Source organism: Amia ocellicauda, chromosome 18 (genome assembly GCF_036373705.1).
Source record: "Amia ocellicauda isolate fAmiCal2 chromosome 18, fAmiCal2.hap1, whole genome shotgun sequence".
Lineage (NCBI taxonomy): Eukaryota > Metazoa > Chordata > Actinopteri > Amiiformes > Amiidae > Amia > Amia ocellicauda.
In genome coordinates this window covers 12496686-12520036 of record NC_089867.1, presented here as the reverse complement: position 1 = coordinate 12520036, position 23351 = coordinate 12496686, and the positions used below count along the sequence as shown (strand labels likewise).

The following is a 23351-nucleotide window of genomic DNA, read 5'->3' as shown; positions in this document are numbered from 1 at the left end:
TCTCCTGAACACATTGGCCCCCCCACCGTCCTAAAAACTGAAGTTCGCCCGTGAAAAGATGATATAATAGCCTCTAACTGGCAGAAAGGCGAAAACTGACCAGCTGCAACGTCTAGGTTTTTGGGGTAAAATCAAAGCTAGGAACGGACTCATGCATATTTCCGGGCAGCCCAAGTGGGAATGCAGTTTTTTTCGCTTTCTCTCAGCTGAGTGAGGGCCAGTGCTACACGTTTACACATCTGCAGGAGCAAAGGCTGTGCGCAGAGGAGCTCAGCAGGCGACGGGAAAAGAGCGCAGACCCCGGCAGCGATACGCCTCATTCAGAGACCCAACCCCATTAAACAGGATAAAATGAGCATCCAGCTGCATTCAATGATTTTTTTAGCACTTTTAGTCTCCTTCGTGGCGTGTAATGCCCCCCCGGTGCCCTTAGACGACATCGTGATTGACAAGACCTTCGTGCCGGAGCAGTGCGACAGGGCGGTGGGGTCGGGCGACTTCGTGCGCTATCACTACCACGGCACCTTCCCCGACGGCAAGAAGTTTGACTCCAGGTAAGAGCAGCGGGCTCGCAACGTTGTAGTAAAGGTGTGGGTTTGCTGGTTGGCAGAGCGCTGGAAGTCTTACTTGGCTGAAATACACGTCTTGGCAACAAACCTCACTAACGTTGCCGTAACCGTGAGCTGGGAGGACTGGGGATCCGCACCTCGCCACATCTGCGTCTGATTTTGATCCGCCTGTGCGGCTCCGTGAGCGGGCTGGGGTCCGCGGCCACGCCGGCACTTCGCCTACTTTCAGTGGATGGATGCGACACCGCGACGATCAGGGCGCAAACTCCATTTTAAACTAGGTGTGATTGACTTGTCATGCTATTTTACTAAAATAAAGCGTCGCAGCGCAATTTAGGATGTTTCATCGTCTTGGTAAACGGTAATGATGAACTACGCTTTTTAAGATTTTATTATTTTTAAAAGTTTCCTCTAAATGTGTATTATTATTGCGAAGTAATGCCGCAAATCGTTCTTTCTTCTGCAAAACTTTTAAAAAGTCTGTATCCCGAGGCTATAGTTTTACTTGGATGCGTATCCGGGTTAGATGAGAGGTCGCGTTCTTGTAGCGCACTTTTCCGCAGTTCTGCGCAGATCTGCCGAATCCCACGCATCCCATTGGCGGAGCGGCGCAGAACTGCGGACATCTGCGCTATACGAACGGGACCAGAGTGAAGATACTCCCGTGGCTGTGGCAGTCAGGCTGTATGAGGATGATTCAGTATTCACAGACATATTTTGATGTTAAATAACATAATATGCTGTACAATCGGATATATACAGCACATTTGTTCAATTATTACGCTAATTAAAAAAAAAAAAAGGCACGAACCTTGCTATATATGTATATGTACGAAGTTATATGTATATACAGCTCTGGAGGAAATTGAGACCACTGCACAATTATCAGTTCCTCTGGTTTTACTATTTATAGGTATGTGTTTTGGTAAAATTAACATTTTATTGTGTTTTACTCTATAAACTACTGACAACATTTCTCCCAAATTCCAAATAAAAATATGTATGGAATGGAATGGCTGCCATGCATGTAGAGATGCTGATTTAAGAAACATTTGCAGTGGTCTCTTAATTTTTTCCAGAGCTGTATGTGTGTATATATATATATCTCCGTATATCTCTGTAGGTGTATGTATATTTATGTATATATCCATCTTTTCCTTCTCCTTCATCAGGCTAAAAATAATACCACCACTAACAAACTAATGTTTTAATGTATGTATCTGTGGTAGTGAGATTTGGGTTGAGCTATAGTACTTTGTTAAAAGTGTAAAATGTATTCTTTAATAGACCTGTTCACTGAGTGAGTTCCAGTAGTACACTTCTGACACCCGTCTCTCATCTGCAGCTATGACAGAGGCTCTACATACAACGTGTATGTGGGAAAGAAGCAGCTCATTGAAGGCATGGACAAGGCCCTGATCGGGATGTGTGTGAACGAGAGACGGCTTGTGAAAATCCCACCAAAGATGGCTTACGGCAAGGAAGGATATGGTAACTGCAGCTTTAAATGTTCTGTTCAGACTCGGGCTTTGATTAAACCCTGGAAATATGTCCCACCCTCCGATTACGAGTTACAAAACCCTTTACTTGATGGCGGCTGTCCCAATTGTTATTGCAAGAAACATCTGGGAGATTTAAAGCTTCCGTCAAGTGAGCGATTTAATTCCGGGTGGCGGGGGGAGTTTTAAATCTCTTGCCTATACTCCAAGATTTAAATTTGAATTAAACAAAATAAAATTAAGTTAGTAACAAAAGAAAGTGGTAAAAATCTTATTGAATAAGATCACAGGCAAGTTTATAAAGACAGATCTTAGCCTTAAATTATAGGTTAGTGACTTTCATATGTTTTTGTTCAGACCACTTAAGTCTGGACTACAAACCTGTTGTATTTTTCATATAATGAGTGAATTGTGTTACTACATTGCAGTGACAAATGGAAAGACTTGACGTGGTAGTAAATTGTATAGCACTTACAATATGCACCCATTCTGCAATTACACCCTCCTTGGCTATCTTGCTCAAAAAACAATTCTTAACTCATCTCAAATTTTTACCATGGATTCTCATTTTAACCCTAGCCCAGACCAAAATGTAACCCTAATTTTAAAGATAGTTAATTCTTACAACATTCAAAATAACCCTGGTTTGGTGTCTTAACTTTACAGTAGAATACTTAAATCGAATTTTAACTTATACAATTATTAAATTGAAAAGCAAAAAGTATATTCTACCATGCATCAATAATATTCAAATTTGTAGATTTCCCTTTCTTTAGTTTTTAAGCTCGTTGTCACCTTAGATAGATCTGGTGGCAAACGGGCTTTTCTTTTTCGGAAAACCGTGATCATGCTTCCTTTGAGTCTGTCACTCCACAGTGACGGTTTTATACACATGGCTCTTGCTTTCACTTTGGAGAACCTTTTAAGGTAAGACTGGAACCGATTAAAGCCTGCTATTATGGTGGCCTTTTCAGGAATGCTAAGAAAAGAAGAAAACCTTAACAAAAAGTAAATCAATGTAGGTAAGTTTTCAAATAAGGCACTTCAGTTAATCTGAGCATTCCACCCGTGCAGCTGCTCAAGGGGAGTTGTCCAGTTTTTGTCATGTGCCGTCTAGTGACGAACCCCCCGGCACCTCTCTGCACATCTCACTGGAGCAGTCCCTCCGGGGGCCCTGCTGACATTACTGCATGAATGAGCAAATCTGGAATGCACTGGCCAGAGTTTATATTGACCCGCAGCAGGCTAGCACTTCCACTTCTGAACAGCTTGTGTTTGCATTTGGAGTCTTCCCTGGGACAGGCCGTGAGGTTTTATGGTGGGGGGGGGGTTGATCAGAGGTGGAATGCTGCAGCTGCCGTTGGTTGCATGCACAGACTAGTGCAGAGGAGTGCTGAGGTATTTGTGGGCAAGGGACTGTTATCTGTGTTTGGGAAGATGTGAGATTTGTGAATGATTCACTGTATAGTAGAAATGCACCAACAAATTAATAGAAAGCGTTAATTCTACTGCCAAAGCAGATGCAAACGCAGCTAAATTGACAAATATTTACAGCAGAATCAACAAAGTCTAGTCTGAATAAACATAAAGATTACAATTAAATCCTCCTTATCCCATCTATCTCTGTGTATAATCCTGTGCTGGATTTAGAGTCAGCATTTGATATGCTAATGTTCTATGGAGACTTGTTTCTTTTTTATTTTCTCCCCTGTCTTTAATGTTTAAAATAAATCAAAGAGATAGATATCAGAGACTCGGTTTGCTTGGCCCCATGCACAACATATTACATTTTCTTGTTGTCCTAATGAGCCCCGGTTGTGTTGTCAGGTGAAATCATCCCTCCGGACTCCATCCTGCACTTCGATGTGCTGCTGCTGGACATCTGGAACCCCGAGGACACCGTTCAGATCAAGACGTACTTCAAACCAGACAACTGCAGCCGCGCCATCCAGGTGTCTGACTTTGTGAGATACCATTACAATGGGACCCTACTGGATGGCACTCTGTTCGACTCCAGGTTAGAAGTGGATACCAGTTCGCCTTTGGTGGTTACCCACCCTTACATCATCACTTTACAATTCAAGCTGTCATTTTTACTAAAATTGTCCATGCTTGTGCTTTAAGATTCTTGTCTCTTGTTTTCCGGCTCCCTTCAGCCACACCCGTATGCGCACCTATGACACCTATGTAGGCATTGGCTGGCTGATCGCTGGCATGGACCAGGGGCTTCTGGGTATGTGCGTGGGAGAGAAACGCATCATCACTATGCCACCCTCCCTGGGGTATGGCGAGAACGGAGATGGTAAGTCACTGTCAGACAGTGGGATGTGTTCCCAGTGCCAGAGTAATCCAATACACTGCTCTGCTAAGAACTGTATAATAATCTCCTGCCATAAAAGGTGCCATTCTGTCCTTCTTGCATGCCTTCTAATCACATCCCAACAAAGTTTAAATGCAATCGCCGTCTCATGGGATTCCAAAGGCCCCGTTGGTGAACAGTAAATTTACTTCTTGAGCTCTTTCATTCCACTCATTTTCAGGATAGTTCATTCACACCCATCCCCCACTTAAACTAACTACCACCACTGTCTCCCTCTTTGTTCACCCCCCTCAGGCAGTGACATTCCTGGGCAGGCCTCTCTGGTTTTCGATGTGGTGTTGCTGGATCTCCACAACCCCAAAGATGGTATCAGTGTGGACAATCAGATCGTGCCCGAGGCCTGCGAGAGGAAGAGCCAAGTCGGCGACTTCATCAGATACCATTACAACGGCTCGCTGCTGGACGGCACCCTCTTTGACTCCAGGTAAGACATGTCTGTCTGTGGGGTGGTGAAGATCTCCAGATTTAAACTATTATGATCGGCGACTGAGATTCCCAGGTGCACTGTAATGGCCAGATTTAACATGGGGAAAGTAGGAAGTCTAGTTTAGAAATCTTGAGCACCTGGTGAGGCGATTACAATAAAGCTAACCTTGACACTTTACCTTAACTGCATATTAATATGGAATCCACGTGTCTTCCTTAGTTATTCCCGGAACCGCACCTATGACACGTACATCGGGAAAGGATACGTCATCGCTGGGATGGACGAGGGTCTGCTGGGAGTTTGTATCGGCGAGAAGAGGACCATCGTTATCCCACCTCACTTGGCATATGGCGAGGAGGGCACAGGTATGGACAGATGGGCAGCCGAGGGGGGAACAAATGCATATCAACTTATTTCAGCATTATTCTTTCTCTAATAAGGTGCTACAGATGTATAGTATATTACTGCAGTGAATGTCATAAACTGGCATATGTGTACATGTGCATAATATTGCATCTTCCTTTGGGTTGTACAGTGTGGAGAGCCATACATGGAGGCTCTTTATGCCAGATAGAACTTCTAGTTATTAGTTACTGGGTCTTATTCTGTTTGGTTTTGTTGTCTATCAGGCACCAAGATCCCGGGCTCGGCCGTGCTGGTCTTTGACATCCACGTGATTGACTTCCACAATCCCTCGGACTCTGTGGAGATCAAGGCCTACTATGTTCCCACGGACTGTGAGGTGCGCAGCAAGAAGGGTGACTTCATCAAGTACCACTACAACGCCTCCCTCATGGACGGCACCTTCATCGACTCCACGTGAGTGCAGGAGGTCATGGCTGGACAGACGCAGAGCTGTTAACAGTCTGGAATTGTGGGCTCTGTGGGGGGTGATTCTGCCATCCTTTCAAGGGTGAAAGTTGTGTGCTTCGGAAACCAATAGCCTTTTTTTGGTTCCAACTCTGTTCTGTTTGCGTTTCCTTGCAGACACAGCTATGGGAAGACATACAATGTGGTGCTGGGTTCAGGGCAGGTGGTCCTGGGGATGGAGATGGGTCTGAAGGACATGTGTGTGGGAGAGAAACGCACCCTCGTCATCCCCCCTCACCTGGGCTACGGAGAGAGAGGAGTTGGTAAGATGCTTGTGTATTGGTGTCAATAGGTATGACGAATATAGTGCAGATGAAAAAATAAGATTTTCTCAGAGTCAATGAAATGCATCATGGGAATACATTGGTTACACATACTGTGTGGTTTGTGTTGTGCAGATGGGGAGGTACCGGGCAGTGCCGTGCTGGTGTTTGACATCGAGATGGTCGACCTGGAGGAAGGTCTGCCCGAGGGGTACATGTTCATCTGGAACGGCGACGTTTCTCCAGATCTCTTCACCGAGATGGACAAGAACAAGGACGGCCATGTTGACTCTGTAGAGGTGGGGATCAGGCAAATGGGGAAAAAATAAACAAGCAACGCTGTCTTGATTGGTTGGGTGAACGTGTTGAAAAATCAATATGGCAGTATTGAAGAGCTTAAAATGTGCACACTATGTTTTTGCCTTAACTTATCATACATGTAAATACAGTCAGCTTTGCATTCAGAGCAGGATGTTTTTTTTTACTGTGTGGCAAAGGCTCCTCAGCAGTGGTGTTAATGAATTTGTTGTTTTGGCAGTTCTCCGACTACATTCACCGGCAGGTGTCCACAGGCAAAGGCAGGCTGGCTCCAGGCATGGATCCCAACAGGATCATCGACAACATGTTCTCCAATCAGGACCGCAACAGTGATGGCATGATCACCGAGGACGAGTTCAAACTGAAGGATCAGGAGCCCAAGGAGCACGATGAGCTATAAGAGCAGCTGAGCACCGAGAGGCAGGGTCTGAGGCAGGGGCACGAGGGAGGGAAAGTGTATTTTATTAATGTTTTTAATTAGATGTTTTCAACGGGGAGTCCGAGGTCAGATTCAAGTTTTATTTATTTTCTTTTTTGGGGCATGGTTTTGTCGGAGTAGTAAAGACTTGTTTTGTTTTCTCTGGCCAATTTTTTTAACTTCAAACACAGGAGGTGCACATTTTAAAGTAAAATGTCTTTCAGATGCATCAGATATAAATCTACAAAATTATTTGAGCATGAAGTAGGGAGAAAACCCTTTTTATGAGGGGGAGAATGCAAGCGGTTCTAAAACCAGTCTCAAATATTTGCAGCCATGAAATGTTAATTTCCATACTCAAGATAAACAAAGCAACTTAAGTTCCCTATCTGAGGGACAGGATATAGAGATGCAGGTCAAAGTGGATTTCTCCTCAGTTTCCGTGAGTGTTATTTTTTTAAGCATTGGGCCAAAACTGATCTTTTCATATTTTACTTCCTGTCCCAGTGAGTACAGACTGTGAAGAAGTGGCTTTGTTTTTATCATGTTTTCAATTATATCTTATGACCACAAGAAAAAGGGGTAATTCCTCTCGCAAAACCCATTATTCCAAACAAAAGTGTATATATAAATTATATGTATCTTTTTTTGTGCTGTTTTGTGGGAGATTTTATTTTTTATATAAATGAAACCTTGCCCTGGACAAGGGCGTCTGCTAAGAAATAAATAATAAAAAATAATAATGAGGTTGGATTTGTAGACCTCTTCTGGGCTGGTCATTAGTGTGGCTCTGACTTTTTGTGATTAAGATGATAATCTAAGAGAAGAAACAACTGATAGTCTACAACTGGTAATTGCAATGTGCATTCTTCAAAGTGACGCATACAATACCATCTGTAATACCAGAGGCCTGATTTTAGCACACCTCAATATACATATCTATGCAAAAACTGTTCCCGAGAGTTGCCTTGTAAGGAGAAACTTCCATGTTAATCGAATTCAAAAGTTTTCCTGTGTCTGTATTAACTAAATGTTTCATTTTTTACTATGTTATGATTTGGCAAGATGTTAAAATCCATGAAAGTATTGTTTTTTTTTTTTTTTTTTTTTAAATCCATGGCATGCTGCCTACTGTACCTCAGAGATGGATGGAGATGAAGAGACCAGCAGAGCGAGAGTTTTCCATTAGTTCTGTCTCCAGTCATTAACAAACTTCATTCTAGAACAGGGTTTTGTTTACATTTATAGAAATGGGATTAATACAATACGATCTCCCAAGTAGACAGTGAGTGAGTGATGTATATAAAAGCAAATGAGTAATGCCAATGTGACACATGTTTCCCCCCCATTGTTTGCTTTTGTAATGCACATTTCCAACTTTTTTTTTTATTTTACAATTGCTGGTTTCTTTTTTTAAATGTAATTTAATTGTGCTTAATAATAATTAAAAAAAAAAATGCTACATTTCCATTTATATTCCACTACCTGCACAAATGTTCTACAAATTATTTATTGCTGGTCTTGAATAAAGCATTTTTGATTTCAACAATCTTTACAAAAGGCAACATGCAAGTGGCTGATGTAGAGGTTCCAATGCCTACTGCTCTGAAGACATGGAGCTGTTCACATTTACCCACAGAGTAAACAACACAAACTTGTTACATAGAAAAAGAAACAATCACAAGACAAACCAGAATACTAAAAAAAAAGAGGTAGTGTAAATCTCAAACTCCAAGAAGGCATATTGCCTACATTTTAAAAGGAACAAAACAAGAGTCTTAAAAAGCTACTGTGTTGATTGCAATGAACAAATCTCAAGGTGGCACTGAATAAGAACATAGCGTCCTTTGGTTGTGTAATTATTTGTATTTCAAGTGGCTAGATTAATTTGTTTGTACTTTTAGCTTTCAGTATAATATACATCCCAAATCACTGCCTTCTCGTCTGCGTGAGAGAGGATGTTTTAACCAAACCATTCTATACCTACATTATGTATTTTTTAAACCCCTTCAAGACGACTTCAAGTGCAGCTTGGTGATGTTACCATAATAGGCTATTGTTAGCCAACATTTTGAAATTGTTTTTAATATATTGGAGCTTGACTTCTGGAAAATCAAGCATAAATGGTCTATTTTTGGCATTTGGGGTGTTATTGTTTGGTGTCACAATACTTTAGATGTTTTCAAACACTTGCATGGTTTCTCTTGTGTTGTCCCTTTAATGATTTAATTTTTATTTTTAATTTTTTTTTAAAGGGTGATGGGTAGATTTGTTTTAAACTTTTTTTACACTTTTAGTTTTTAGCACGGTGGAGAAGAAGGTCATACATGATACAAACAATTCTTCCAAAAGGAAAAACAGTTTTCAAAAAACAAAATCAAAAAGCAGTGCATGTTTAAAAGCAGTTTAGTCCAGTCGTCCTGCTGAGAGCAATGGTTAAAGTATCTTCTGAAGGATGGAATTGGGCACTTCCATAGTTTCATCCTTCACTAAAACAATATCGTAAGAGTCCAGGTATTTCTCCAAGCGCTCATCCACCTGGAGACAACACACAAGTGCAGTAGTTTAGAAACAGTGCAATGTACAAAACATTCATTTGTCATGCCTTGTGTATCAAGTATCCCAGTGCACTGAACACAGTGGTTTTGGTACTGCTTTGTATGTAAACATCAACATTTTAAAAACTTCACACAATGAGAAGACAATCCTTGAATATAACATGGAATTTGATCTTAGTTGGTTTTATGTAGCAGCAGCAGCATGTTAAAAACTCAATCACATAGGAAACTTTTTTGATAATCTGAGATGTAGATAAAATGAATAACAGAAAGCACTGACATGCAATTGTGTGTGTGTGTGTGCATGTGGGTGGTTTCAGTAGGGTGGGCGTACCTTGTCGTTGAGGAAGCCGATCTTGAGGATGTTCTCCACGTTGGACACTCCATCTGCCATGTTCAGGTCCCCCATGGAGTCGCCCAGCAAGATGATGTTGCAGTTGTCTTTGAGCTGCTTGAAGTACTCTGTGTTCTTCAGCGCACCATCGTGCTTGTTATACACGTGGATCAACTCTCCTTTGAACCCTTTCAGCACTCCCTGCAGCAGAGGAAGCAAGCAGCGTTTTAATGCTAACAACTAAGGAGGTCCAGGTTAATGTGGCAATGCCATGGTATAGCTAAGAAAGGGGCAATCTGCATAATTGATCACATTCCCACTCAAAATGTATTACCTGGAATATTATGGAAACCATGGCATTTTCTTTGCTATACAAACAAAAACATCTTAAGAATGCAATTCAGTGTGTAGCTCGCCCCTATTTATTAAACCACTTGGTAACTTAAAGAAGACAACGAAAAGTTATCAGTAAATGAGTTTAAATACTTTACAATATGGAATGCTACATCGAATGCCTGCTTATCTGGAGTAAGTAACTAGGCAGGCACAGAAATCAGTGACCTTGCCAGACTCACTTTGTCGTCGAAGTCCATGAAGTTGGAGACGACCTTGACGTTGGGGTGATAGACCCCGGCCTGGCGGATGATCTCTTCCAGCACGTCCCCCAGGCCGGCCGAGAAGATGAACATGGGCACGCTGTGCTCCTGCAGCTTGTCGAAGAACTGTTCGTACCCCTCCCTGCCAATTAAACACAGCCGCCGATCAGATAGAGCGAGTCCCAGGGGCGCAAAGAACACCGTGCAGAGAGTGCCACAACACCCGGGCTGCAAATCACAGAGCAGCAAAAGCATCCGTCTTACCTAAGACAGACATCCGATTCCCGCACGACCTCCGGCAACTTGTCTTTTTGTAATCGTTGTTCGATTAGTAAAGTGTGGGACTTGAAATACCTGCAAAAACAACCCAATAGGAAGCATGTTCAGTAAGGAAGTGGGTTTGTCACTACCTGTAAACTCATCTCATGTACCTGCTGTTAAAAACACCACCTGCCTGTCACACTGCAGGGCACCAGCTGGGTGTATTTCAGAGTATGCAAATGTTTATTACATTGATCATGGTTAATGTCCCACATTGAAGACAGAAGGAGAGTTTAATAGTAATGCAGAGTTCTGACTCACCATTCCACCATGAAAGGGAACTTCTCTTCAATGGTGAGGTTCGGGTCTATTTCGATTGGGTAGTAGGTCTCTTTCAGTTGCAGCAGCTGCGAGGAACAAGTTTGTCACAGGTTCATGAGAGTGAACTACATTCATTAGCTAAGACACAAACAGCATACATGAACTTTAAAATATTGTTCTTACCTTCTTTCGGCACTCTTCGGTGACCAGTTTGCAGTTATCGATAATATCTGCATGGAACAGAAACATACATTTAATTTATTTAACACGTCACGCAAGATAAAATGGTACATTTTACTGTTTATTACTGTACTATATTAATGTACATTACTTAAACAGCTGTAACACAAACAGAAATATAACTCCATATTTTTCAGAACTCAGCTGCATCCTAAAGCCAAAGGTTGTATTTGCAAGTGGCAGAATTAAACACATCACAGTGATTAAATAGCAGTGTGTAGCAAATAAAATTTCAGCACCTACTTCAGTATGTTAATATAATTCCGTGCACGCAAAGAGTGCTATATATGCTATATACTATATATCGTAGTCTGGACACTTACTGTGACACGTGGGGCATCTTTTGCCATTGTTAGAAAACCGGCTTAACGTCATGTCAAAATCAGTAATAATCTGTGAATTTGAGAAACAAGAAAAAATAAAAAGGGGGGTTGATTGTTCAGGAGCACATGCAGCTCAGTACTTTGTTTATAAAGCAACTACACTAAAGTCTATGTACACTGGCCTTTGGTTTTTTAAACACACTAGAAATATACACATTTATCTCCAGAGGTTTATTGTCCAAAACAAAAGTCCTGTCATAGAACTATTCTTCCACCAGGTGGCACTGCCCATGCTGCGAGAGCATTGCCAAGTGGTCGGGATGTTCCCGTACCTGTAGCTTGGCGGCTCCTCCTTTGATAAGGCTGCATATTATCTCCTCCACTCTCTCTGGGTCCTTAATGTGGACGGTGCTCTTCTCAAACTCCGGCATCTGTAAACAGCACACAGACAGATATCATTAAACAGGACAGCAATGCACTATACTGGAATAACACTATTTCCTCAGCTAACTGTATTTATGTATTTAGGATGCAATTTGGCAACAGGACACTGCATATACAATGTGGCATCACTTGCTATTTGCCAAGGTATTGCCAAGGATACCCTCTGAATGTGCATGCATGTGTCCACTTGAAACCGAGGCTTGGCCTTGAGCAGCTGCTCTGTTGACGCTGTTATTGTTAACGAATGCAGGAGTTTCAATTTGTTTCTATACCAGTGTTTAGACAGACTGTTAATCTTAGGTCGGGATGGGACTTGCCCAGTAAATATTTATGAAACCTTATGCTAACAGAGCATTTTAGCAAGTATGATAAGTATTCACATGGATCTGTTCACGCTGCACAGTAATTTCAAACAAGGCTCAAAATAAAAGCTATTGTATGTAATGCTTAAAACAAAGCAGCAAAAGATCCTTAGAAACCTGCAGGGAGTGTCTTCTAAAACCTGAGAACAATACACCGCACCTCAGTGGGACAACTCCCATTACACTCCCTGAACTGAAGAGCACTGGTGGCATTCTTGCTAAATGCTCTACACAATACGTACTCCAATAATTCAGCGGGCAGCAGGAGATTCAATAACACAACATGGCACTCTGACCTGATCACCTCACAAGCCTTAAAATACCACCCGGGAGAGCAAGGATTTTAATAGTTCAGGAAGAAGAGACGCCACCAAGACACCCCACAGACAATTATAGAAAAACCCAGCGACAGGATTCAGTGTAATGAAAGGTTATGCCTGAAAAAGAGTTGACTGTTGCAATGTTTGGAACAGCAGGATAAAACTCTCATAAAGATTTGGGGCAAGCATTTTCACCTTTAGGTTGGCCTCCACATACATAACATTTTTGATGAAAACACCCAGCAGTACTCATGACAGGCTTCAACACTGATTGCAGCATGGTAATAACAGTAGTTTCACTCCAGATATAGCAACAGGCAATGCTAGTGGTGTCTCCTGTGGTGTCTCCTGTGATGACATCCTGATGTTTAGGGTCAATATTATGGAGTAACTCTCCTCAGATGGGGTAATTCTATACACCACTGCTGAGTCAGTCTGGGAACACTCTGTATATCAATACCTACAATTTGCAATGAAAGATCCTGCTGGGCGGACGATCCGAAAAGCAGATGTTGTTTTGAGTGCCACTCAGACCAAGAATGTCTTACCAGAGAGCAGGTCTGGGACATCGAAATGCTGATGCTACTGTATTTGGTGTGTAGTAAACAAAGGATATTGCAGCTACAGAGACTGGAACCACAACGCAGGTTTCGGATCAGCACAGGAATATGTCCCCATGGCTGACACTCCACAAGTGCATTTCCAAACCTGGGTGAAGGAGGGCCAGTGCCCAGCAACAGACTCCACTGATCAGGTTAGAGCAACTCTAGCAACTCGCCTTTCTGAAGAAACCGTTTACTGCAGAATCCTGTGACAATGACATTTAACTACAAAATGTAACTCGGTTGCCTTTAAAGCATGGGATTAAATGTCTGCCTGTCTGTCTGTCTGTCTGTCTGTCTGTCTGTCTCTCTCTCTCTCTCTCTCTCATTATATATATGATACCTATGACTGCTATTGTATATGGTCAAAAAAGGAATCAAGATTTTGTTGTTTACAGAGAAGAGATTTCTGTTCAGTCTTTACAGTCGGTTCAGAAAGTTCAGTCTTTTGGTCTTTTCTGGATTATAACTTTAGAAACTGCTTCTGAACTAGGACTGAGCAGTCCATACATGGCTAACAAACCCTTTTTTGACCACTGTGTCGTGTTCTACTAGAATCGCTGATCTGTCCCCGGGACACAAAGCGGTTCAATAAGAGTTCAGTGTGTCAGGGTTACAGCACAACAAAGGAGGCTGAAGAACCCGGGGACGGAGATACCGCACTTAACTGAGGAACAGAGCCTTGCACTGTATATGGTTTTGTTAAGTATCTACTGGAGAACAGTGAGCCCCAAAACTGCAGGCCTCCTTAACGAGAGAAAGGAGAGGTGTGCTGTTCCCTGGGCTGTCTAGCCCCCCGCTCTTGGAGCTATGGAATCCAGGGGTAGTACCTGTGTGCTGGGCAGGAGACAGGCCTCCCTCTTCAATCCTTCACTCTGTCTGACTGTGACTGCCGAAGTGACCAGCAACACCCACAACCACGGCAATCGCATAGACGAGCTGCCAAATACAAGCGAACCAGCTTATCACACCTCAGTCTGGGAGGAATTCAAATCAAACAGATTGTCTGAGGGGAAGGGGGATGGAGGGACTGAAAGTCATGCACACCTCTGAACTATTGCCGAGCTGGGGGGACTAGGTAAGCTATGTGCTCCGGAAAGGAAGAGGGGTGTGGGGTGGGGTGGGGTGGGGTGGGGTAACAATATGGGTCACACCATACATCTATGGAAAGATGATCGTCTCCGAGCTTAAATGTTCAAAAGCACTAACTTAAGCCAAAGCAGTCAGCTGGTGTTGCTTTTTTCAGTAAGTGTTGGTTGTAAACTTTGATGACTAGTTTAGAAAGTTACATTTTCTACCCCAGATAACAGATAACCTACACTTTGAGCAGACATATTTCCTGCTCCTGTAGTTAGTTATTATTATGTTTTGTTTTTTTCAGCCTCACATTCCCTACATTTCTGCTCACTTGTAGATTCTTTGTACAAAGTCTGCTGTTAAATAAGAAACGTATTCAATGTGAAGTTGAACAATAGCGTAAGGCATATTATTTAAATTATTTAACTTCAGTCTGCTGAAAAAGCTAATTTGCTTCAGTATCTGCAGAGGTTTCAGCTTTGTGAATTATGCAGTCTCTCAGCTTGAGACATTTGGAGCCAGCTTTAGTTATGTAACAGGATTATGCCTTAGAATTGAATTTTTCTAAAGCCCTCGCAGGACTTGGGTAAAGTGCAATACGCACACCAGCCCCTTTTATTGTCTCCTTTTGTTTTTGCAGTAAAGAAGTCGGGCTTTTAATGATTGATTTATTTCTGTGAATGATGATGCAAAATCTCACTCGCTATTATTCTGCTGAACTGTTGTGGAAACACAGAGAACACTTCATATGCTGTAGAAGTCTGAAAACTGCTGGAGCGCTTACAATTCCTTATTAAATCACTGAACAAAATGCAAACAAATGTGAATATTAAATAATATTAAAGAATTAAAGGGTAAAGATTGGGTATTGGTCTGTTACACAGCTCTATAGTCCATTGCAATAGAAAGTGCAAAATACATTTTACTCTAAAAATAAATGTATGCAATCACTATACAGTTTGCTATTTGTTACAATTTAAAATAGGAAGTAACTGAACTGTCCAGCATTACACCTACAATGCAGGTCTTAAATTGTTTAATCACACTTGAAATTCAGTTTTTATCAATTAAAAACAACCAATCCTCTGCACCTGGGAAACATTTACAACAAGCAAATAGATAAATGCAAAAACAAGCAAGCAGTCAATATTGCTGCTTTACTATGGACACATTTCATCCTAGTTTATCTTAAAAAAAAAAAAGAACCAAAAAAACATTGAATCATTCTTTCCAGACAGCTGAACAGAATGTCAAAAAGAACCCCCCAAGAAAAAAAAAAAAAACAGTATCTGCAAACACAGCACAAAGCTGAGTCAAGCTGCAAGAGCGGCGCACGCAACCAAACCACACACTCAAACACAAGCAGGCTTACCCTGTTCCACGGTACAGCGCACGACTGGACAGAAGAAAATTCTGTTTGTCAGACAAGTGCTTATATAGTGTAATGTGCACTGGGGGGCGTAGCCAAAAATAGACTTGTTAATCCCCTCCTGCAAGCTGAGAGCTCCCTGACGCACAAACACAGAGCTACACATAGCCTGCCCACTGTACCAACACACTTGCTGCAACACAAATAGAAGGGCAACCTTGCAAGGACGGGGGAAAGAACATCGCAATTGCTACTGGAAACATAGAGGAGACTCTTCAGACACCCAGTTTGTGAGATGTCTGAAACCTGAAGATTTAGGGTTTTGGAAACAAGGTAGAACAAGAGAGCACCGCTTTTATGTGAGGATTTACTGTACAAAGCTCCATGATATAAATGCATCTGTATTTTGTGGTCAGTATATTTTGCCCTATGATCTGCAGATTCCTATTTCTAGTTACAAACAGCTGCAAGTATGGAAACAAAACTATAACCTGCTTCAATACAGGATTAGAGACTGACTGTTACATAAGGGGCTGTCACATCCATATACACTCACCTAAAGGATTATTAGGAACACCTGTTCAATTTGTCATTAATGCAATTATCTAAACAACCAATCACATGGCAGTTGCTTCAATGCATTTAGGGGTGTGGTCCTGGTCAAGACAATCTCCTGAACTCCAAACTGAATGTCTGAATGGGAAAGAAAGGTGATTTAAGCAATTTTGAGCGTGGCATGGTTGTTGGTGCCAGACGGGCCGGTCTGAGTATTTCACAATCTGCTCAGTTACTGGGATTTTTACGCACAACCATTTCTAGGGTTTACAAAGAATGGTGTGAAAAGGGAAAAACATCCAGTATGCGGCAGTCCTGGGGGCGAAAATGCCTTGTTGATGCTAGAGGTCAGAGGAGAATGGGCCGACTGATTCAAGCTGATAGAAGAGCAACTTTGACTGAAATAACCACTCGTTACAACCGAGGTATGCAGCAAAGCATTTGTGAAGCCACAACACGTACAACCTTGAGACGGATGGGCTACAACAGCAGAAGACCCCACCGGGTACCACTCATCTCCACTACAAATAGGAAAAAGAGGCTATAATTTGCACAAGCTCACCAAAATTGGACAGTTGAAGACTGGAAAAATGTTGCCTGGTCTGATGAGTCTCGATTTCTGTTGAGACATTCAGATGGTAGAGTCAGAATTTGGCGTAAACAGAATGAGAACATGGATCCATCATGCCTTGTTACCACTGTGCAGGCTGGTGGTGGTGGTGTAATGGTGTGGGGGATGTTTTCTTGGCACACTTTAGGCCCCTTAGTGCCAATTGGGCATCGTTTAAATGCCACGTCCTACCTGAGCATTGTTTCTGACCATGTCCATCCCTTTATGACCACCATGTACCCATCCTCTGATGGCTACTTCCAGCAGGATAATGCACCATGTCACAAAGGTCGAATCATTTCAAATTGGTTTCTTGAACATGACAATGAGTTCACTGTACTAAACTGGCCCCCACAGTCACCAGATCTCAACCCAATAGAGCATCTTTGGGATGTGGTGGAACGGGAGCTTCGTGCCCTAGATGTGCATCCCATAAATCTCCATCAACTGCAAGATGCTATCCTATCAATATGGGCCAACATTTCTAAAGAATGCTTTCAGCACCTTGTTGAATCAATGCCACGTAGAATTAAGGCAGTTCTGAAGGCGAAAGGGGGTCAAACACAGTATTAGTATGGTGTTCCTAATAATCCTTTAGGTGAGTGTATATATACTTTCACTTTCCAAGCCCATCCCACATATTTAACATTGCCTTTAAAATGTCAACACCATGTACCAAAAATATAATGGCAGCAATAGTAATGTGAAAATAATGTAAACATGGATGTCTTTATATAACAACACAAATTAATCAACCGCTGCTTAAGCAACTCAAATTTTAGATTTTGACCATGTCCTGATAATATGAGATACAATTCAGATTCAGGATATTTTCATATGGAGGTTCCTTACAGAAAGAGAAAGACATATGGTTGGGCTGCTTGTTACACTATGGAACACAACATCAACTTTATAATTAATTATGCCAGTGTTAATATAATTCACTGAACATTGCTCTGGCTGTTATAAATTAATGACTGAACTCTGGGCTATGTCTGCAGTGCTGTTTTAATGTACACACAAAGGTAAATTACCTTTTAAACTACAGAAATAAAAAAAAAACCTCACTCTCAGCTGTTTTTATACTAGACACAAATCTGGAATACAGGCATTAAAGCAATTGTTCCCCATAGTGCTTTTCATGTGTGAAGAATTAGACAAACAAAATGCTCCACTTGAGCTTTGACTACACAAAGCTACAGCTTGCAGTGGAGACAGTACCCATTATCTCCAGTGACCCCTTTCATGTTTATCAAAAGATTTAATTACAGTTGGTGTTGACGGAAAATATCCCACTGATGTCACCTTCCTCCACTCCGCAGATACCTTGCTGTAGGGACAAGGGGACTGGCATTGGTTCAGAGAACTGGCACAGTCCATTTGCTTTAGTGCGTCAGTCTCTGCCTATATGGCTTGCTGCCGGTTAAGGTGAAAATAATCAATACCTGTGGCAGATGTCGCAACTGTTCATGCTCCTTGGAAAGGTATCTGAGAATTACACAATGAGGGCTGAAGTCCAGCAACGTACAACACTAGGACAACTGTTCTAAAAAGATAACACATGGGAATTCCCAACGTGATGTGTGCTATGTGGAATATTGCATTAAAGAAAGCTAGGCTACTTGGTATAAAAACACACGAATTCCAAGAAATGCGTTTTCAAATCAGCCCCTCTTTATGCATCTCATGTTCCGTACCTTATATGAGTGATGGAGTTCAACTTGCCACATATGTGGAGATTGCAGAGGGTATTCGAAAAATCAATTAGATCTTCCTGCCAAGAGATAATGGGGTTCACTCTTCGCAATGCTAAATGCAACATGGCAGGAAGGTCAAATGATTCAAATTTCCAAGTAAAACTTAATCACTGTTATACTAAGTAGTCATTGCCTAATGTTTTACCTGAGCTCCATTTGGGTTTCAGTGGAAGATGCCATAATGGGGGGCTTTTACATTATACATACCGTTTTAACTGGTTACAAATAAATCTATATAAAGAAAAATAAAAAATGAATAAGTGCATCCCTAGGATATTAAATTATAATAAATCACACAACAAATAGTGTAATGGACACTGTAGAGCAGAACCCAAACCTGTTGGAATGCAGTGCTTGGTTGCCATGGAGACTCCTCTATTTCTGTGTTTTCTCTGGAACCCAAAATTCTCAGCGAAACCACATGCAGCTCTGTGATAAAGGCTGCTTTGATAATAATGACATAACTCTGGATTTTATCTCTCAGCAGAGGCCTGCAGCTCTCTCCAGTTAACCTGGTGCCGACCTACAGCCCATACCGAAAGCTTTGATAACTGTATCATTGGGTGGGGCTCAAGTTCACTAAAAAAGTATCTCAGTTTCGTCATGAAAGGAAAAAATATTAAAGTAAAGCAAAACAAAACAGAAATATAAGGCTTCTTTTCTATACATAACTATTGTGAGCAAAACTCGAGTATCCAAGTGACTGCTAACTGGCAATAGTCTTTCTGCAGACTGCAGGTAGTGCCGTTATGTAATGCGACTTGATCATGTTACCAAAGCTTCAGGCATTTAAAAAATGTAACATTAAGGCAGAATACATATGTTCTCAGCACTACCGACAGCGATAAACACTAAAAAACAGACTACGTTGCAAGTGTTTTATCAGTCCTTCCTCAGCAATTCCCCTCAAAAAGGACAAAGTGCAAGCTCAAAGAGTTTGGAATTACTAGATGTGATATAGGTGCTTCATGATTGATTTTCCATTTCAGGATATCAGGAAAATATCAGTAGCTATCTCAGGGCATCCTCCATATTGCTTTTGTTCTCACAGAAGAGCGTCAATGAGGCTCCACAGCGCCAGACCCATACAACAGCACAGACACAGACAAGATAAGCAACAACTGATAAAACAGACATGAACAATGTCTGTGACCATGCTATTCTTGGCTCTATGTTGACTTAAGAAAACAAACAAAAATGATCTAATGATCATGTTCTCATTAGAGTGCATCATCCTGGACCGTATTAACTAGAGGACTGATGATCCTATTAATTGTTCTGTCACTTATTTATTTTTTATTTCATAAATACGTTAGCACTGATCACATCCAGTTTTGTGATAATTAGCCATAGATTGATTATTCTAATTCTGTGAACACAGCTTTTTTTGTACAAAATAATTGCTTTTATGAATTTTATGTTTTCTCTTTTCTTTTTTGAGACACTCCTACAGACAACAAACTTTCATGAAAATAGATGTATAATTTAGCTAATGCAGCTGGGATGAAGTTTGAGACTGGAAGCATATAAATTGACCTCCCCCTAGTGGTCAGTGTGAATATTAGAATATAGTAAAAATGTGCACACATTACATTTAAAAAATATATTATTATAATGATGGCATTAGCGACAATGTAGCCTGAGTCAAGTTAAGTACTTGAAACAAATACAGTGAGCAGCCCTCTACAAAGTGAATACATGGGTCACATATACACCAAGTTACTGTAAACTTTAAAGTAAGGAATGCACATATAATGCTTACTTTCAATTGACTATTCAAAACTGAACATAACGATCATACTCATAAACAAACCAATGGACGACCCTTGGACTACACTAACAAGCCATACTTGTTTATACTAAACAAAAAGATTACAGGCTATTATTGGTACCTATTTTCTCTACTAAAAGCCACAATACTGCAACTCAGCTACATTATTATTCAATGCAATTATGATAATGAGCAAAGCAACATTTAAATAAAATACTATCGCAGCATGTCCATTATTCATAGCAAAATAAACTTGCCAACCTTTTTGATTTTTATTTTACAGATGCATTTTTTTGTGCTTGTTTTATTTGGAATGTGCTTGCTGAGGCTTTAATTATTATAACTAGCATTATCACTAGTTACAAGAAGATATCTTCTGAATATCTTCTGAATCCACATTGACTGGAAAATAAATGTGATTGACTTTTTAGACATTATTTGTATCTTTCTATCTCGCCATCAAAATTCCACCACCGCCGACATTCACATGCCCTGTTGCCATGAACACGATCGCCTGACTACGCAACAGGTATGGTTTTTAATTATTTAATTACTATTATTTTTGACCATTTTGTTTTCATTACATGTTTTAATTTGTATACATGTTTTGTTAAAGAGAGAAAACCTAATCTGTCCAAGTAAGTGCAGGTCCCAATATGAGAGGTCAGAGCCTCCAAGTCCCGGATCTGGATCTGGAGGTGCCGGATCCGGATCCATCTGGAACTGGCACAAATTAAGCCCTGCCTTTATCCTATGGTTAAACATTTCTATCCTGATGGCAGGGGTCTCTTCCAGGATGACAATGCCCCCATCCACAGGGCACGAGGGCTCACTGAATGGTGTGATGAGTATGTAAACTATGTGACTCCTATGCTATGACCTTCACAGTCACCAGATTTCAACCCAATTGAACACCTATCGGAGATTTTGGACCGCACTCTCCACCACCATCATCAAAACCCCAAATGAGGGAATATCTTTTGGAAGAATGGTGTCCATCCCTCCAGTAGAGTCCAGAGACTCGTAGAATCTGTGCCAAGAGCACTGAAGCCGTTCTAGCGGCTTGTGGTGCCCAACACCTTACTGACACACTTTATGTTAGTTTTTCTTTTAATTTGTCACCCGTCTGTATATTATAATACAAAAACAAACAAAAAAACAACACAGAGTTTTCTTTGTTTGGATATTACCTATGTATTCAATTAATTGTGACGTCAAAACTATTTTATTTATTAGTCTTGTGGACTATTTCCACTAGTCTGTTACAGAGGGAATGCTCTCATCATTTCACAGATGTTTTATTGAGAAGCCGTGATGAAAAAAAGGGTCCTTTAACAATCTTTTATTACATCCCCAATTTTCGTAATTGTAATTAACATGGCAATCAGTTCCTACCACCTGCATAAGATATAAAGTTAGGCGTTAGTCCTTTTTCATAATTAAAGTGCTTAGGGACGGTATCAAGATTCTATTTATTCCAAAATAGAAGGAAAACACTTGCAGGTCTTGCAATGCAGGTGGAATGTTACCCAAAAATCATCTGTATTTAAGATGTACTGACCTATTGAAAGGCATCAAGGGTGCTGTAACCTCATGCTGTTCAAAAACATCTGGCAGATGCATTACTGTAATAAAAAACTAAAACAATAACCTAAATGAAAAATGAGTCTGAACTTCACAGTCAAATGAGGACATTGCAAAATAATTGATTCTATGACATCATATGGCTAATTTAATGTGTAAGAAGTAGCACCATCCATGTTTAGCTTTAACAGTTAGACAGTCAGGTAGCCTAACCAAAATCCTCATGATTGGTATATAAAATAAAATACTTATTTTATTTTTCTGCAAGTAGGGAGTACGTTATGTAATCTAATCTGTATAAGATCAGGCTTACACTCGAATGAATGAATGCAGCTATTTACACACGTCCTACAAGTAGTGAATTGGGTTTAATTGACATGATAACAAATAAGATGTTTACCACAGGCACTAACAATGTCATACACATCTTAAGACAATTTCTGTGCTGAAATATTAAAAGACAGCAGTATCACATCGCTCATTCCAGTAATATTTGGTAAGGCTTCCTGATATTATAAATTATATGAATATATAAGCTTGGGTTTCAGTTCTGTGATTTTTGCATTGTTTGCACCAGTACTAGATTGCATGCCGTGTAGGCCTCTTCCGTGAAGTGTCACTGCTGTCATCCCCTTTCAAACCATTAGATCCGCCTACATATATTAAAATGCAGGGAGGATCAGTCTTGACATTTTAAAGATGCAGGTTACACGGTCAGCCCTTTCAATCAATGGGCATGCGCTCTCATTCATTTAGCACATAATGCACAATCTATCAATTCAGGGTCACATCTTACAACCTAATACCCTAAAATCTTACCATACACAGATTCAAAACAAAAATGTTGCTACCTGGGACGCATGCTTAGCATACCAACAAGGTTACACATAGTTACGATTTACTGTGAAACAAATGCACAATTTCGTCATTTACAAGTGTAGGGGATATTCTGTTTTATTGCATATTGCTACTTTAAATAACCCCTCTGATATAGTATTACTATCACACCGGTGACCTCTAAAAGAAAACCACAGTCTAGCTAGGCACACGTGAACTCACCATCTCAATAATCTTGGTTTTCCTGCCCGCTTTTTTCTTCTTGGTAAATATATACTGGGCCAAGACAACGCCACCGAAAAGGGCGCACACACTGGCACTGGCCACTGCCCCTACTTTTGCCACCGCGACCCTGTCCATGCTTCTCCCTATTCAATACAGCAGCAGCACCGGCAACCAGCTCCGTCTGTCAACAGCACCGCGGCTCTCCTTCCCCCATCATGCAACTGTCACTGACAACAGCAGGCTGGGTGTAGGCATCATAACCGCATTTATCAGCCACACCAGGCAAAGATGGACAGGCTGGCATCTATTGAGGACTATGCATGCCAAAATTAAACATTAATACCCAGATTCATAAATAGATAGGCACTAAATAAATGTTGAAATAAATAAATGCTGATATTATACATACATGTTGAAATAAATAGATACCTGGACATGCACCTATTTATGTATGTATTTAT

At 41.0% G+C, this 23351-nt stretch overlaps 2 protein-coding genes across 4 annotated transcripts; one reads left to right on the top strand and one right to left on the bottom strand.

Moving 5' to 3' along the window:
- The first annotated feature begins 8 nt into the window (after nt 1-8).
- Nucleotides 9-8208, top strand: fkbp9 (FKBP prolyl isomerase 9). The gene is made up of 10 exons (XM_066690741.1): nt 9-554; nt 1915-2060; nt 3896-4085; nt 4225-4370; nt 4683-4872; nt 5095-5240; nt 5505-5694; nt 5863-6008; nt 6144-6307; nt 6547-8208. Exons 1-10 carry the CDS (start codon nt 352-354, stop codon nt 6724-6726), a joined length of 1701 nt encoding a protein of 566 aa, XP_066546838.1. The 5' UTR covers nt 9-351; the 3' UTR covers nt 6727-8208.
- Nucleotides 8209-8238: 30 nt separating this feature from the next.
- Nucleotides 8239-23069, bottom strand: nt5c3a (5'-nucleotidase, cytosolic IIIA). 3 transcript variants are annotated; one of them, XM_066690745.1, is made up of 10 exons: nt 15555-15653; nt 13936-14044; nt 11710-11808; nt 11378-11447; nt 10998-11044; nt 10815-10900; nt 10497-10586; nt 10212-10374; nt 9637-9837; nt 8239-9282 (listed from the first exon to the last, which is right to left on the bottom strand). In XM_066690745.1, exons 2-10 carry the CDS (start codon nt 14035-14037, stop codon nt 9181-9183), a joined length of 960 nt encoding a protein of 319 aa, XP_066546842.1. In that variant the 5' UTR covers nt 14038-14044; nt 15555-15653; the 3' UTR covers nt 8239-9180. The 3 variants fall into 3 exon arrangements, with proteins under 3 accessions (XP_066546842.1, XP_066546840.1, XP_066546841.1); XM_066690743.1 differs by lacking the exons at nt 13936-14044; nt 15555-15653 and adding an exon at nt 22888-23069; XM_066690744.1 differs by lacking the exon at nt 13936-14044 and having other exon boundaries at nt 15555-15637.
- Between the last annotated feature and the right edge of the window lie 282 nt (nt 23070-23351).